We start from the raw sequence: 13785 nt of genomic DNA on the forward strand, positions 1-13785 counted from the left end.
TAGAATATATATATATATATATATATAGTTTTAAAATAATTTTTTATATTTAAATGTTATGTAGTAACAAATTATATTTAAAATCTCATTTTAAAATAAAAGGATAGTCCAGAAAAATGGTTATTCTCTCTCTGCAATCTGCACATCAATTGGTCTTCACAATAAAACTTCACAATACCCAACTATGAATCAAACCAGCAGCTTTGTAATATTATGAACTAAATAAAATATAATTATAATCTATCAAATTAGAGTAAAAATTTATTTATTTATTATATTAAATTTAACTAGTAATTAAAATTTTCACATTACCAAATTTAACAAATTAATTATCATTTCGGACCAAATATTAGAGATAAATTGAATTTATATATTACATCAAATATTACATTAATCTCTTTAATTAAATCTCAATATCTACTAAATAATATTAATCAAATCAAATTATAAAACTTTAGTATATAACACTCCATTCCTCTCTCAGTTCGATCTTCGTTTCTATTAGAGTTAGAGGAAGACGAAGTCCCCGTCTCTTTTCTTATAAACCAAAATCCATTCACTTTTCTTATTTCATCTTATTTTTCTCTCTCCAATCTTCTCTCTTTCTTCCATCTCTCACTCGCTAGGTATGTTCACTCAACTCCATACACATCTTCATACTCTCTTATGATTCTTTATGATCACTGCTTGCTTCATTTTCTTTATTCCTCATTTTTTCAATTGATTATTTATACTCTCTTATGATTCTTTATGATCACTGCTTGCTTTATTTTCTTTATTCCTCATTTTTTCAATTGATTATTTAAACTGAATTTTAAGCACTTTGAGTTTTCATTCGTGTGTGATAGCTTTGTTAGTGTAAATTAACTCTAGTTTATTCCTATTGTGGAATTTGAGTTTGGATGGTGGTTTGTAAATAAAAGCTAAGATACAATAGTTATGTGTGATGAAACATTAATGGCAAGTTATTGTTTTGTTGACTCATGTTTTAAAATCCAGAGTTATTGTGTGATTTCTTAACACATGCCTTATAATTCATGAGTTAGGGTTTATTTATGTAATTTCGGCTAGCCACAATTATTTGTGGGACAAATACTGGAATTAACGTAGAAGGAAGAGAATTGGAAGAAGTTTGTATACTTATATATTTTACAAAACACCGTGTTGGTTTGTATATCAGAAGGTCACTAGTCTAGGAAGTGCAATCTTGCAATTGGTTTGGTGGTGATACGGTTTTATGGAACAGAATTACCTCCCGTCAATTTTGCTCTTGGAGAGGGTTGATATTCAAAGTATATCTATCTTGATTGAAGAAGAGTTTTGACACTTAGGGAATAATTGGATTTTTGCCGTAGTTCAAGTTTTAAGATATTGTTTTATGTCTATAGAAAATAAAGAGATCATCAAATGGAGAAGTTAATACTCCTGAGGTGATTGTCAAGGCATCCTATAAGGGGTCATTATTCTGGGATGTTTGGTGTGGTAGAAGCAGGGTTTTTTTTTTTTTTTATTAACCGTATGTGAGTGTTGGCCTATGGGTGGAACTTAGTTTGGTGTATGTGTGTCTGCTGGGGGGAAGTGGTGCTGGCTGATGCTTCTAGAAAAAGGCAACCAAGTGCAGCAAGCTGTTGGACAAGTATTAAGAAGTCTTTGGTGTGGTGTGATATTCATAGATGTTTCTGCTGGTTTTCTTATTGCTTGTTTTATGGTGTGGACCTCTACTGGGTTAGGGGTATAACAATGGTGGTATGTTTCCCTTAAAGTAGCAATTCATTTAATTATTTGTTGATAAAAAAAATAGAAAATAAAGAGAAAAACAGTGATAACTAGTTACGGAGTGGTTTTGTAGTCCAGATTTATTATTCATGTTGTTTCGATTTTGTTTTTATATTCTATAATGTGGAAGATTTTTTCTTTGTTCATTGTTGATGATTAGAAGGGATAATTCATATATATTTTGTTTTTCTTCGAATGCAGTATTGATTTTGACCTCAAATGGAGAACTCTGAAGCAGATTTTGACCAAGAAATGAATATGAATTTGCAGTCTGAGCACACGTCTTTGATAGAAAGACTGGATAAAAAAGACGATATGCTGAATGAGTGCAAAAGGAAACTGAGAATCTTCAAAAGGAAATTGAGAATCTTCAAAAGGAAAACTGAGAATCTTCAAAAGGAGTATGACATGGTCAAAGTCCAGTTGGATAAAGAAAAGGATGAGCTGATCCAGCAATATAAAAAAAGAGATGCGTTGAAAAAATCTATAGCAACAATAGTATCGAAGTCTAACCATCTCAGACTTCTTCTTAACAAACGTAAGGAAATTGAGATTCCCAAACATGAGAATCACTTTGAAATCAAAGCTGAAAAATGCCTGCCTGCTGAGTTGTTCCATTTACCCAAGGAAAATGCTTAGCAGATTAGAAAATTGATATCTGAGAAGACTAAAGTAGTAGGGAAAGTTAGTTACATAATTAAAAGTTAGTTATATTTCATATCAAGATCTAAATCTAAACATATGCAACACTCTTCTTTATTCTCCTTCTCTCTCATTTTCCTTCCTTGTACCTTCTTGAAGTTTGGGTTAATATGGAGATTCCAATTTTAATTTTTTATTTACTATTTCATTTCATATGCTTCTTCATCCTTCTGTGTTCATTTCTTATTTCGTTTTTGTGATTATGAAGGCATTTTTAGTTGGATGTTAATAAAATTATGATTGATTGATCAGATTTTATATAAATATTAGGTTATTATGTTATTTTTATTGAATTTTTCCCAAATTTGTTATTTTTTTCAGTTTTAATTTTTATTTTCAATTCTTTTTTGTTTAACGAAAATTTCCCTAATTAGTAATGAAATTTAAAAGAAATAATTTTTGTTTCTCATTTAGATTAGCCTATCCTACAAAATTTAAGGGACTTTATTATTATTTTATAGCATCTCCACAAATTCTATTATAAACCAAAGAAGAAATTGATTTAAAACACACTCCCAATGGGATTTACACATTCTTGTTTTAAGATTAGCATTAAGCAGAAGAAGTAGGATTATTAAACAAATATTGAATTGAATTAAATTAGTAATGACTTAAATTGAATTTTTTTAAAAAAACTTGTTTATTTTTGAAAGATGACTAAATTATTTCTTTTAATTTTTATTTAAAAAATTACTGATAAATAAACTCTCTTATATTAAATTGAATTGTAACTTATAAAAATATGTTTTAAAATAAATATTAATGGTTAAAAGTTTTGACAATTTAAATAGTTTAAACATTTGAAAAATAATTTGATGTAGTTCAATTTCACACTTTAATTGTGTTAAAAAAATTATATCAAATTGGATAAAATTAATTTAAATTAAATATATATATATATATATTATTTCACAGTTTCTTATAACTTCCCACGTTCCAATAAAAAGACAATCTAATTATGGTTGTTGCACAACCGGGTACCATCATGTTAGAGCCATTACCATTTGTTACGCCCTGTCAAATACTCAAATGTGTTATGAGTATCTTAAGGATTAAGGAAATAAGATTTAGAATTAGTACAAAAGATCTATATTGTAGTATCTTTCAGTAGTAAGGGATGACACCGAAAATTTAAAATGCTATTTTTAAGACAAAAAAAATTCTACTATGAACAATGGGAAGCATTACAGAAGGTCCTTATTTAAAAGAAACAGAAACTAGTTTTTCCTGGTCACATTTATTTTCTGATGAAGTCTATACCCTTCTGGATGCTTTCTGCTAACTCTTTCTTTGCTTTTTCCAACCCAATCCTGTAAAGCATTACACAGAAAAAGTTTCACTTTCTGTACTGCTACTGTATCCAAGAAAATAGGGAATAGATTCATAAAATATGATACCTTTCATACTGGTTGAGGGGGCCTAGTTGATATACCTCTTCCGCTCCAGCACGACCGAGACGTACCTTGGTTGCAAAGAAGGGAAGTTCTGTAACCTATCGAAGGCATATGATAGTGTTAAACAAGATCTAAAAGACAAGATGAAGAACACGTGCAAGGAAAAGGACAAATGAAACCTGAGAATCAACAAAAGCACACTCCACCACCCCAGCTTCTCCTTTTAAACCACGGAGGCATGAGTCCGCAAACTTGGCAGCTGCGTATGCCTACACAATCAGGAGTGAGATTTCAATTTTGCTTGTTTTTCTTCTACGACACAATTGACACTTGATTGATAATATATGTGTAGAAATATGAAGATAAAGTTGATAAACTATTAACCATTGATAGTGTTGCCGAACCAGCCCCAGCTTTTGCCTGTAACATGAATAATAATTGTTAATAGATTATGATGAACATTCCATCACAGCCAAATATAGACCAGCAAATAACAACATTTATTTTAGATTTCTTTAATATCTAAGGTCACGGATATAGAAACATGGTTGAGCAGTAGAGATAATCTATTCCGGGCAGCAATGTGTTAGGTAGGATACAAAATAACTACTGTTATTGCCATTCTTTTACAGCTGAACTATTGCTATTAGTATTTTACAGCTGACAAGTTTGTTATTTTTCAGTTAGTTTTAGTTTGTTGATACCTGTTTAAATGCAGCTCTGTATGATACAAAAGAGGACTTTTCACTCTCTGTTTTCTAATAATAGTATGCACCATCGTTTGGGTATATTTACTTGTTTGAAAATCTTAACGAGTCAAGTGTATGTTCTCCTCTCATTGTCAAACATTGTGTTAATAGAGATTGGCTTGACATGCTATTGGGTCTATCCTAACACATTGTTTGGGTATTTTCACTTGTTTGAACATCTAAAGCAAAATTCGTATGGTCAAGTTTATACGCTGCTCCTTTTATTATCGCATGCATTGTTTGGGTATCTTCCCTTGTTTAAACATCTAAAAAAATTTGATAAGGTCAAGTGTACTCTCCTGTGATGATGAAGGAAGCTGGAGCAATTGCACCGATCTTGTATTTTCATAAGCTCATAGCACCTTAAACAACTTATAGTTGCAGCATCATATTATATTTTTCTCTAACCTTTACTGATACTTAACAGTTAATATCTGGCATTACGCAGATGTTGGTAATGGTAACTGAAAAGAAGGATGCATAAAAGTTGACATCGACACTATCTGTCATCAACTAAATGATCAAAGGAACAAGCACATATTTGTATGACTGTAAATTATCAAGATATTATATGCAATGAATCTTATGAATTATCCCTCTTCTACTCCATTTACATGTTGGGGCTACAGATTCAAATAACAGTACCTCCACAACTTCAGTTCCACCATTTTGAATGCGATTTGTCAGGTATTCGGCTTCTTCTGCAGTGAAGCTACTGGGAGGCTTAACCTGTTAGACCAAGTTTGAAAGAAGTTTCAAGACCTGTCTATTTTATAATATTTTTTAAACTAAGGGATTATTCTCTACAAGACCTGTGACAAAAGAGGTAAAATTGTGACCCCAGCATGACCTCCCACCACTGGAACATCAACCTCTCTTGGATCCAATCCAAGTACCTCTGCCTGCAAGAAAAAAACATGGCCGGACATACACCAGCATGCATTCATACTTTTCAAAACCATATACACAAACTAATTTAATCTGACAGTTAACTCCAAATTTGATTATACTTTTAGCTTGTAGTCTCGTAGATATTTTATTTCTACAGCACAGCATGAAGGAAACTTAAATGAGTTATATAGACTGCTTGAATAAGAACAGCAAGAAATGCTTACCACAAAAGTATTTGCCCTCACAACGTCAAGGGCTGTAACACCCAGTAGTCGCTTTGGATCGTATGTACCGGCTTTCTTGAAAACCTCTGCAGCAATAGCAACTGTGGAATTCACGGGATTACTGATCAAGTTGACAATTGCATTGGGGCAGCACTTGGCAATTCCTTCACTAAGGGTCCTCACAATTCCAGCATTTATTTTAAATAAATCATCCCTTGTCATCCCAGGTTTCCTTGGCACCCCAGCAGGTATGATTACCAAGTCCATGCCACTGAGTGCACTCTCGAGTTGTGGCTGTCCCAGAAAGCCACGAACCTAAAATCCCAAAAAAAAAACACGCGTTATTTGAAAAAATAGCAACTAAACATCGTTAAGTTCCATCTAAAAATTTTTGTCAATAAAACAATTCCTTGATCCTTAAAAGAAAATCCCCCTCAAAAAAATCTCCATCAATACCAAAGGGGAAAACAATTGTAACTAGCCTCAAGCATTAGCACCAAAACTACAACTCAGTCTTGTGTTACAATTTAATTGACAATCAATAATTCAATGAGAAGGAAATTACCACAGCACCAGTGTCCATGTGGCTAATATCAGCTGTGACACCGGGGGTGTTGACAACATCATAAAGATGAAGAACTGAAACCAATGGGTTAATCTTCATCAACAAAGAAAGGGATTGACCAATTCCCCCAGCAGCCCCCAAAATTGCTACTTTGAATCCAGGTGCCCCACCCTTTGCTCTGCACTCATCTCTCTTGAGAATAACATCACCCCTTTCCTGTCACAACAAATTAAAAACTTGTTTCAAAAAATGGAAGCTAAAGCTTATTTATCATGCAAGGAACACAGATCCAGACGTTTCACCGTAAAAAGTGAAGTGAATTAGAGGAAGAAACCTGGAAATTTGAAGGGTGAAGATGAGCAGCGATTCTTGCAATACGCTGATTGGCTCCTGCAGTTGCCTCCATTTTTGGGTATTACTGTTACGACGAGAGAGGGAGAAAAGTATGTGTTGAAGTTGAGGGTGGAAAATTTGAAAACAAATGAGGGGAGAAAAAGAATATAAATTTATGAACAGAAAATAAAATGAAGGGATAATGATGATAATAAGAATGAGGAAGTTGACATATACGTCCAATGTTTTTCCCTTTTTATAAATTTTTCTCGAAAAATGAATTTTGTGTGGAATCCAGATTCCTGAACCCTTATCCTATCATCTTCTTAGGTCTCAATTGAATGTGGCTCTCTCAATTTTAACAAACCTTCAAGCAGACGGCTAGCTCTTCTCGTTCCAATACCGCTTCATGATTAAGATGCCTATTTTCTATTTACTTGAGCTTCAGTTATCTTATGAGGTAAGATGAGTCGGTGATTAATTCAATGGGTTTTAAAGAAAAAATAGATATATTGAATTAGAAAAAATTTATAATACTTATATTAAATAAACTATTAAAATTAAATGAGTTTTTAGAAATGTTTATTCTATGTAAAAAAATTATATTATTATTATTATTAGTATTATAACATCCATGTGATTTTAAAATATTTTAATATAAATATGAGTTGTCCACATGTAAATTCATCTGTTAGGGTGTGTTTGGATTAGAGGGTGTGTGAGAGTGGAAAGTTGAGGAGGAGTGGGAGTAGAAGTATGAAGAAAGTATAAAGAAAGTTGAGGTTGTTTGGATTAGCTATGTTAGAGTGGATGTCTGAGGAAAGTTTATTGAAAATTGTGAGTGATGTGATAGTTGTAAGAATATTATAAATTATTTTGAATAGTAAAGTTTGTGAGATTACAATTTTACCCTTGTATATAAAAAAAGAATAAATAATGATTAATCCTATTTCATATTTTAGTTAATTATAATTTAAAATTAAAGTACAATTATATTATTTAACATTTTATTAATTAAGAATTATTTTTTATTTAAGTTAATTTATTTACATAATTTTAATATTATAAATGATTTTATAAATTATGTTATGTTATATATATATATATATATACACACAAATATATATAAAATTAATTTTAATAATAATTTTCGTTATTATGAATAGCAAAATGAATATATTTTAAAAATAAAATAAAAATTTAGAATATAACATGAATATTAAGTAGGTGTCAAAATATATAATATAAAGTCATTACATGAAGAACATAATAATGTTAATTAGAAAAAGAGAAGACATTCCCAGTAATAACATTTGAATCCTTCCTGTGGAGACCTTCAAACGTTTTCTAGAAGACATATCTTATTTCGTTGTATGATAATAATTTCATCTTTTTCATCGGCAACGTCTTCAATGCACCATTTGAAAAAATTACAGCCTAGACCCATGCCACTTCTAATATGTTTTGAAGAAAACAATAAAATTAAACAATGAATAAGTTTAAAATAACATTCTTAAGTTTGTTTGAAACCTAATTGAATAAATTTTACCTTGGTAGTTGGGACAACCCCAAAAATTTTTTACAGCATTTTTTTGTGTTGTCGCTATTCTCAAAACAACAAATTGTCCACAATCACACATAGGATCAATGAAGGCACTTGTGCTCCCAGTAGCATGGGTAAAAGTACCACGTTTTTGCACACTACAACTAGATGACGACGTGTTGTGATACGCAAACATTAATGACACTTAACCAATGTTGTCGAAGTAATAAGATGGTAAAAAAGTTGCATTAAAAACAATATGATTATGTAAATGAGTAGCATGAAAAGTAGCATAAAACCTGCATCACCAAGATAGTATTTTCCTACAAAGATTGTGGAAAGCTGGGTTAGTATATACTACTACAACCTTTTAATTCTTCTACACACCCAATCCCCTATAACTAACCTTCTGGAATAACCAAAGGATCGCCTCGTCCCAAAGCATCTTTCAATATCCTTGAATCGGAGGCAGTTCCTTCCCAACCGGCTAACACATATGTGAACTTCATGTCAAAGTCACAGGCTGCAAATATGTTTTGGGTTGGCCAATCTTTTCTCCCTCGAAAACGAGGCGCATCAGCACGTGCAACCTTAGCACGTACATGACTCCCATCTATGGCCCTTAAACAATCCTAATGTAAACAAAAATTCATAACTTTAATTAAACACAAACTAAAGAAGACATTACACATAATTTCAAGTAATGTTATTATCAACAAACCTTAAAGTAGGGGAAAAATCGACAGTTGTTAAGGATGTGTGGTTCTACAACCGTTCCATTTGGTTGAATCAAGAATTCCCCCTCCAACCTTAAAATTGCACTCAAAACATTATGAAAGTGACGGGAAACTGTTTCTCCAGACCGATGGAAAAAGAATGACACACTTCGATTCTTCACATTATGCCCAATAATGTGCAGAAATTTCGTTATTTGTTCTTCCACGGTTGATCGATATGCATCTTTAACAAGTCCAGTTCCCCGTATTCGTTCACATAATTTAATGAAAGCTTCCAGTCTCATGCGAATAATGTGACGAGATTGTTTAGTGTGAACCAAGTACTCCATCAATTCTTGTCTGCGACGCTCTTTTTGTGGTTGAGACTCACTGATACAGTTGCTTATAGTAGGCATCGTGCGTAACAATTTCAATCCAAAAGCAATCATACAAAGAATCATGACTGATGCACCTTCATTATTTTTTTTTATTTGTTCTTCGATTTGTGAAATTAAATTCATGTTCCCCGCAACAAGATCGTCATAAATTTCAACTGTTTCCTCAAAGTGTATCATCTCTGCCTCGAAGTGTATCATCTCTGCCTCGTCATAATTTCTTTCCGAATTCATACTGAATGCTATTACCGTATCGCTGTAAAAATACACCAATACAATTACCCTAAAACGTACTTTTAATTAATTTTAATAAAAAAATTTATAAAAAGTACTATATCATTCAATAACATAATTTAATCAAACAACAAATAAATATAAACAAACTAAATAATTTATGTACAATCTCAAAAAATATTAACTAAACATCAACAAATTTTAATTGTATTCGGTAAAAGTATTATTTACAAATAAAATATTATTTCTTATAAACAATTTAATTTTGAAACACTAATAACTATCTAAAATTATTATTAAAAATTCATATTTCTTATGTAAAGTTTTTTTGACTTTTTAAATTACTATATCATTTTTTTATAACATTTAATTCTAACACCAATAATTAATGTGAAATACAAATTAAAAAAAATTAAGTCAAAATCATATTTCTACTCAAAATTTTGACTGTTTTTTTAATTACTACAACATTTTTATAATATTTTTAATTATAACATTAATAAACTATGTTAAATCTACAAAAATGAAAATTCTATAAAAATATTTTTAAAATTTTGAATTCCATTCTGTCTAAATTAAATTTTGTAAATCTTTTTTATAAACAATTCATTTTTAAATAAATAATTACTTTGTACATTTATTATTAAAATATCAATTAAAAATACAACTTCTAAGCAAGAACAGCACTATAGGATGACTGATAGGATGAAGAACACCAGTGCCTGAAAACCACATAAAACAAAATAAGAAACACATAATTTCAAAAAATTTAGAACATAATCGAGTATCCATTCAGTTATACACATAGGATAATTGATTATCCATGGATAATCGATTAAGTTAGTAGGCAAAAATCAAGCATAATCGATTATAGCAATAAATAATCGATTATGACCCTTTTTCCACACTTTAGATAATCGATTATGGCTTGAAATTTTTACAGATAATCGATTACTAACTTTGCTTAATCGATTATCTTCACCATAATCGATTATCTAACCAGTTCTAATTCAGCCATAATCGATTATGCACCATTCGAAGACACGCTCTCACCTCAGACGAACCCACAGATGAACCCAGGACGTGAGATGAACAAGCTATACGTAACTCAGCCCCTAACACAAACTATGATGGCTTACGAATCTCTCCAACCACACTACACTGCACTCTCTGATGGCTCGCTTTCTTTGCTTTTCTGTGAATGGAGGAACCACCTTCATGCTTCGTGTTATATAGCCAGCTTCATTCCACACCCACCTACCTCACCCACTGCATTCACTCACCTTTCACGGTTTCACACACGGTCAAACGATTCCTGAGCCAAGTCAGGAATCTCATGGTTTCATGTGGCATGCATGCAGGGCCACTGTTCTTCTTGATTCCAGCACAAAAGCAAGGGCAATATTGTAAGTTCGTGTGGATGACTTGGCACTCCCACTCTACAGTGCAACTTTCTCTTCATCTTTGAGGAGAAGCAGAATTCACTCAACTTTCACTTTCCTTCCACCCTCACCCGCAACAATGCATGGATCCAAACGGGGTGGTGTTGTGACTTCCGTCGTCGACAACAGTACCACCCCTGGATCCAAACGGGGCCTTAGTGTAAAACAATATTGACAGAATTTATTTTAATAATATTTTTAAGTACAAGTATTAAAAAAAATACGTAAAAATATATGAAATATATATATAAATTTACGTGTTCTCCTACCAAATTATTCTTAAGGATTTGGCTGGACAATACTAGGTAACTTCTAAGGAGTAAGTTTGATAACTGGTTTATTTTACTCGAAGCATTTGATAAACTAGTTGATAGATGTAAAATAATATAAAAAATATATATGCAATTATATAAGTTTTATTATTATATAAATGATTTTTTTTTAAACAAAAATATGTAACTATGTAAGTATGATTTTAAATATTTTAAAATAATTAAACTTTTATTGAAATATTTAGTATTTTTGTTTATTTTTAAAATAGCTTTTCTAATTTGAACAAGTCATTCTTCTTCAATGACTTGATGTAATCAAATTTAATTATAATTTATTTTGATACATTTAAATTTTATTTACTTTTAATTTAAACTATTGTTACATTAAAAAATTGTGTTTTACTATTTCCATTGTGTATAATTTAATATCGCCTCATTGAAACATTAGTAACTTGAATTTATAATAACTCTTTTTCTAATTTGAGCCATGTAACAAAAATTAAAAAGTAACCCAACAAATCCAAAAAATTAGTGCAGTAATTAATTGTTTCTATAAAATTGAAATAAATAAATTAATAAAAAGAAAGTACAGATACTAAAGAAATATATGAAATATAAGGAATAATGATGGAAGAAAATTAAATAAGTAGCTTATAAGTTAAAAGCTCCTAAAATAAGTTACTTCTGAAATACTTACCAAACCCTTCTTTGTTACTACAAATAGCTTATAAGTGGGATAAATAAGTTGATGGCTTTATAAGTTAATTCATTTGAACACCTTTAAACAGTTTTATTAAATCATTAAATTTAAATGAATGTTATTTTTATAGACCAATTTCTCTATATTAAAATCATTAAATATTGTTTAACACAATTTTACCAACTTAAGAAGCGTGCAATTCATACTCAACCACTTCAAATTTTGTTGATAAAAGTTCTTGTACTGTCTAGGTCGAAAGTCTCTACCGAAAGGTTGTACCGAAAGTCTCAATCGAAAGGTTAAATATAAAAAGTAAATAAGTAAAATTAAATTAGTGATTATAGCAAAGTCCATAAGATGGGCCCAAATATACAGGTGTGTGTTTTCAAAATGTTAGGTGCAAAAAGAAAAGACCCAAGTAACTATTAAGCCCAATAAGAGAGTCTTATAAATAGAGGTTCAACTCAAGAGGTAAGAGGATTCAATTTATCTGATGAACATAAAACTATATCTGACTTTGGCATCGGAGCGCCTTGCAGGTACACACACCCGCCTGTGAGGAGAAGAAGCCGAGAGCATCTAGCTGAAGGAGAAGCCGAGAGCATCTAGCTGAAGGAGAAGCCGAGAGCATCTAGCTGAAGGAGAAGCCGAGAGCATCTAGCTGAAGGAGAAGCCGAGAGCACTTAGCCGAAAGAGAAGCCGAGAGCACCTAGCTGAAGGAGAAGCCGAGAGCATCTAGCTGAAGGAGAAGCCGATAGCACTTAGCCGAAAGAGAAGCCGAGAGCATCTACCTTGAGGAGAAGCCTAGAGCACCCAATGTGAGGAGAAGCCCAGAGTATCCAGCCCAAGAAGAGACCGAGAGAGTCCAACCCAAAGTTCGGAAGATTTGTATAAGAGTTAATCTTGTCAACCTAATTCTAGTGTTCTTGGTCCTTGTTGTAAGAAACCGTTCTTAAAATGGCTACTTCTGAAATATTTGCCAAACATTTTTGTGTTGGTAAAACTAGCTTATAAATTGGTTAAATAAGTCCATAAAAGTTAATTCACCTGAACACCTTTAAACAATTTTATTAAATCATTAAAATTAAATAAATGTTATTTTTACACACTAATTTCTCTGAATTAAATCATTAAATGTTGTTTAAAACTAACTTAAGAAGCATGTATTTTCCCATACCAAATCACTTCAAATTTATTTGATAGAAGTATTATATATCACAATAGTAATTTTAGATTTTACTACTCTCAACTTACACTAACTCTAAATAATAAATAGCTTTGGAGAAATCAAATACAATTGATAACGCATATCTGAGACTTTTTTTTAATATTCGGTCAGTTTAAAATCAACAGGTTATTAATCTTCTTTAGGCTGCTTCTTCATGTCATTCCATAAGTTATTGTGCGGCACCCCATACTTTATATGAAAACACATTTTTGCCCTTCAATAACAAAATTAAAAAAAAAAAATCACACATTTCACCTTCTTCCTTCTTTCTTCCCTGGACAACCTCAGGAATCCCAGCACCCCATTTGTGTTTGTTCAAGATTTTTTGGTGATTCTTTAGGTCGTTTATGGTACAGTGATATTGCATTGGTAAAAAGGGTTGGTTTTTCAGTTGTATTTTAGTTTATTTTCACTAATTTATCACTAATTTATCACTAATTTGAATGTGATATTATTTTATTTTTTAAATATATTTTGGATTAATATTTCAAAAGTTATTATCGAATCTGAATTTTTTTTATATAATTATAAAAAGTAAATTTTAAAATAAAAAAATATTTTAGATTACATAATTAATAAGTATTTTTTAATTTTAAAAATGAATTTTTGAATTATGTAATC

At 31.1% G+C, this 13785-nt stretch overlaps 2 protein-coding genes across 3 annotated transcripts; both read right to left on the reverse strand.

Annotated features, from left to right (window-relative positions):
- Positions 1-3551: 3551 nt before the first annotated feature.
- Positions 3552-7118, reverse strand: LOC137811926 (malate dehydrogenase, glyoxysomal). Of its 2 annotated transcripts, none has more exons than XM_068613786.2 (10): positions 7002-7118; positions 6636-6719; positions 6302-6517; positions 5737-6051; positions 5434-5523; positions 5267-5350; positions 4257-4292; positions 4052-4141; positions 3876-3970; positions 3552-3788 (listed from the first exon to the last, which is right to left on the reverse strand). In XM_068613786.2, the coding sequence occupies exons 2-10, from the start codon at positions 6705-6707 to the stop codon at positions 3716-3718; spliced, it is 1071 nt and encodes a 356-aa protein (XP_068469887.1). In that variant the 5' UTR covers positions 6708-6719; positions 7002-7118; the 3' UTR covers positions 3552-3715. The 2 variants fall into 2 exon arrangements, with proteins under 2 accessions (XP_068469887.1, XP_090154906.1); XM_090298780.1 differs by having other exon boundaries at positions 6872-7025.
- Positions 7119-8372: 1254 nt separating this feature from the next.
- Positions 8373-9309, reverse strand: LOC137809471 (uncharacterized). The gene is made up of 3 exons (XM_068610580.1): positions 8899-9309; positions 8584-8809; positions 8373-8500 (listed from the first exon to the last, which is right to left on the reverse strand). Exons 1-3 carry the CDS (start codon positions 9307-9309, stop codon positions 8373-8375), a joined length of 765 nt encoding a protein of 254 aa, XP_068466681.1.
- Between the last annotated feature and the right edge of the window lie 4476 nt (positions 9310-13785).

Source organism: Phaseolus vulgaris, chromosome 2 (assembly GCF_051622355.1).
Source record: "Phaseolus vulgaris cultivar YP4 chromosome 2, ASM5162235v1, whole genome shotgun sequence".
In the NCBI taxonomy this organism is placed as follows: domain Eukaryota; kingdom Viridiplantae; phylum Streptophyta; class Magnoliopsida; order Fabales; family Fabaceae; genus Phaseolus; species Phaseolus vulgaris.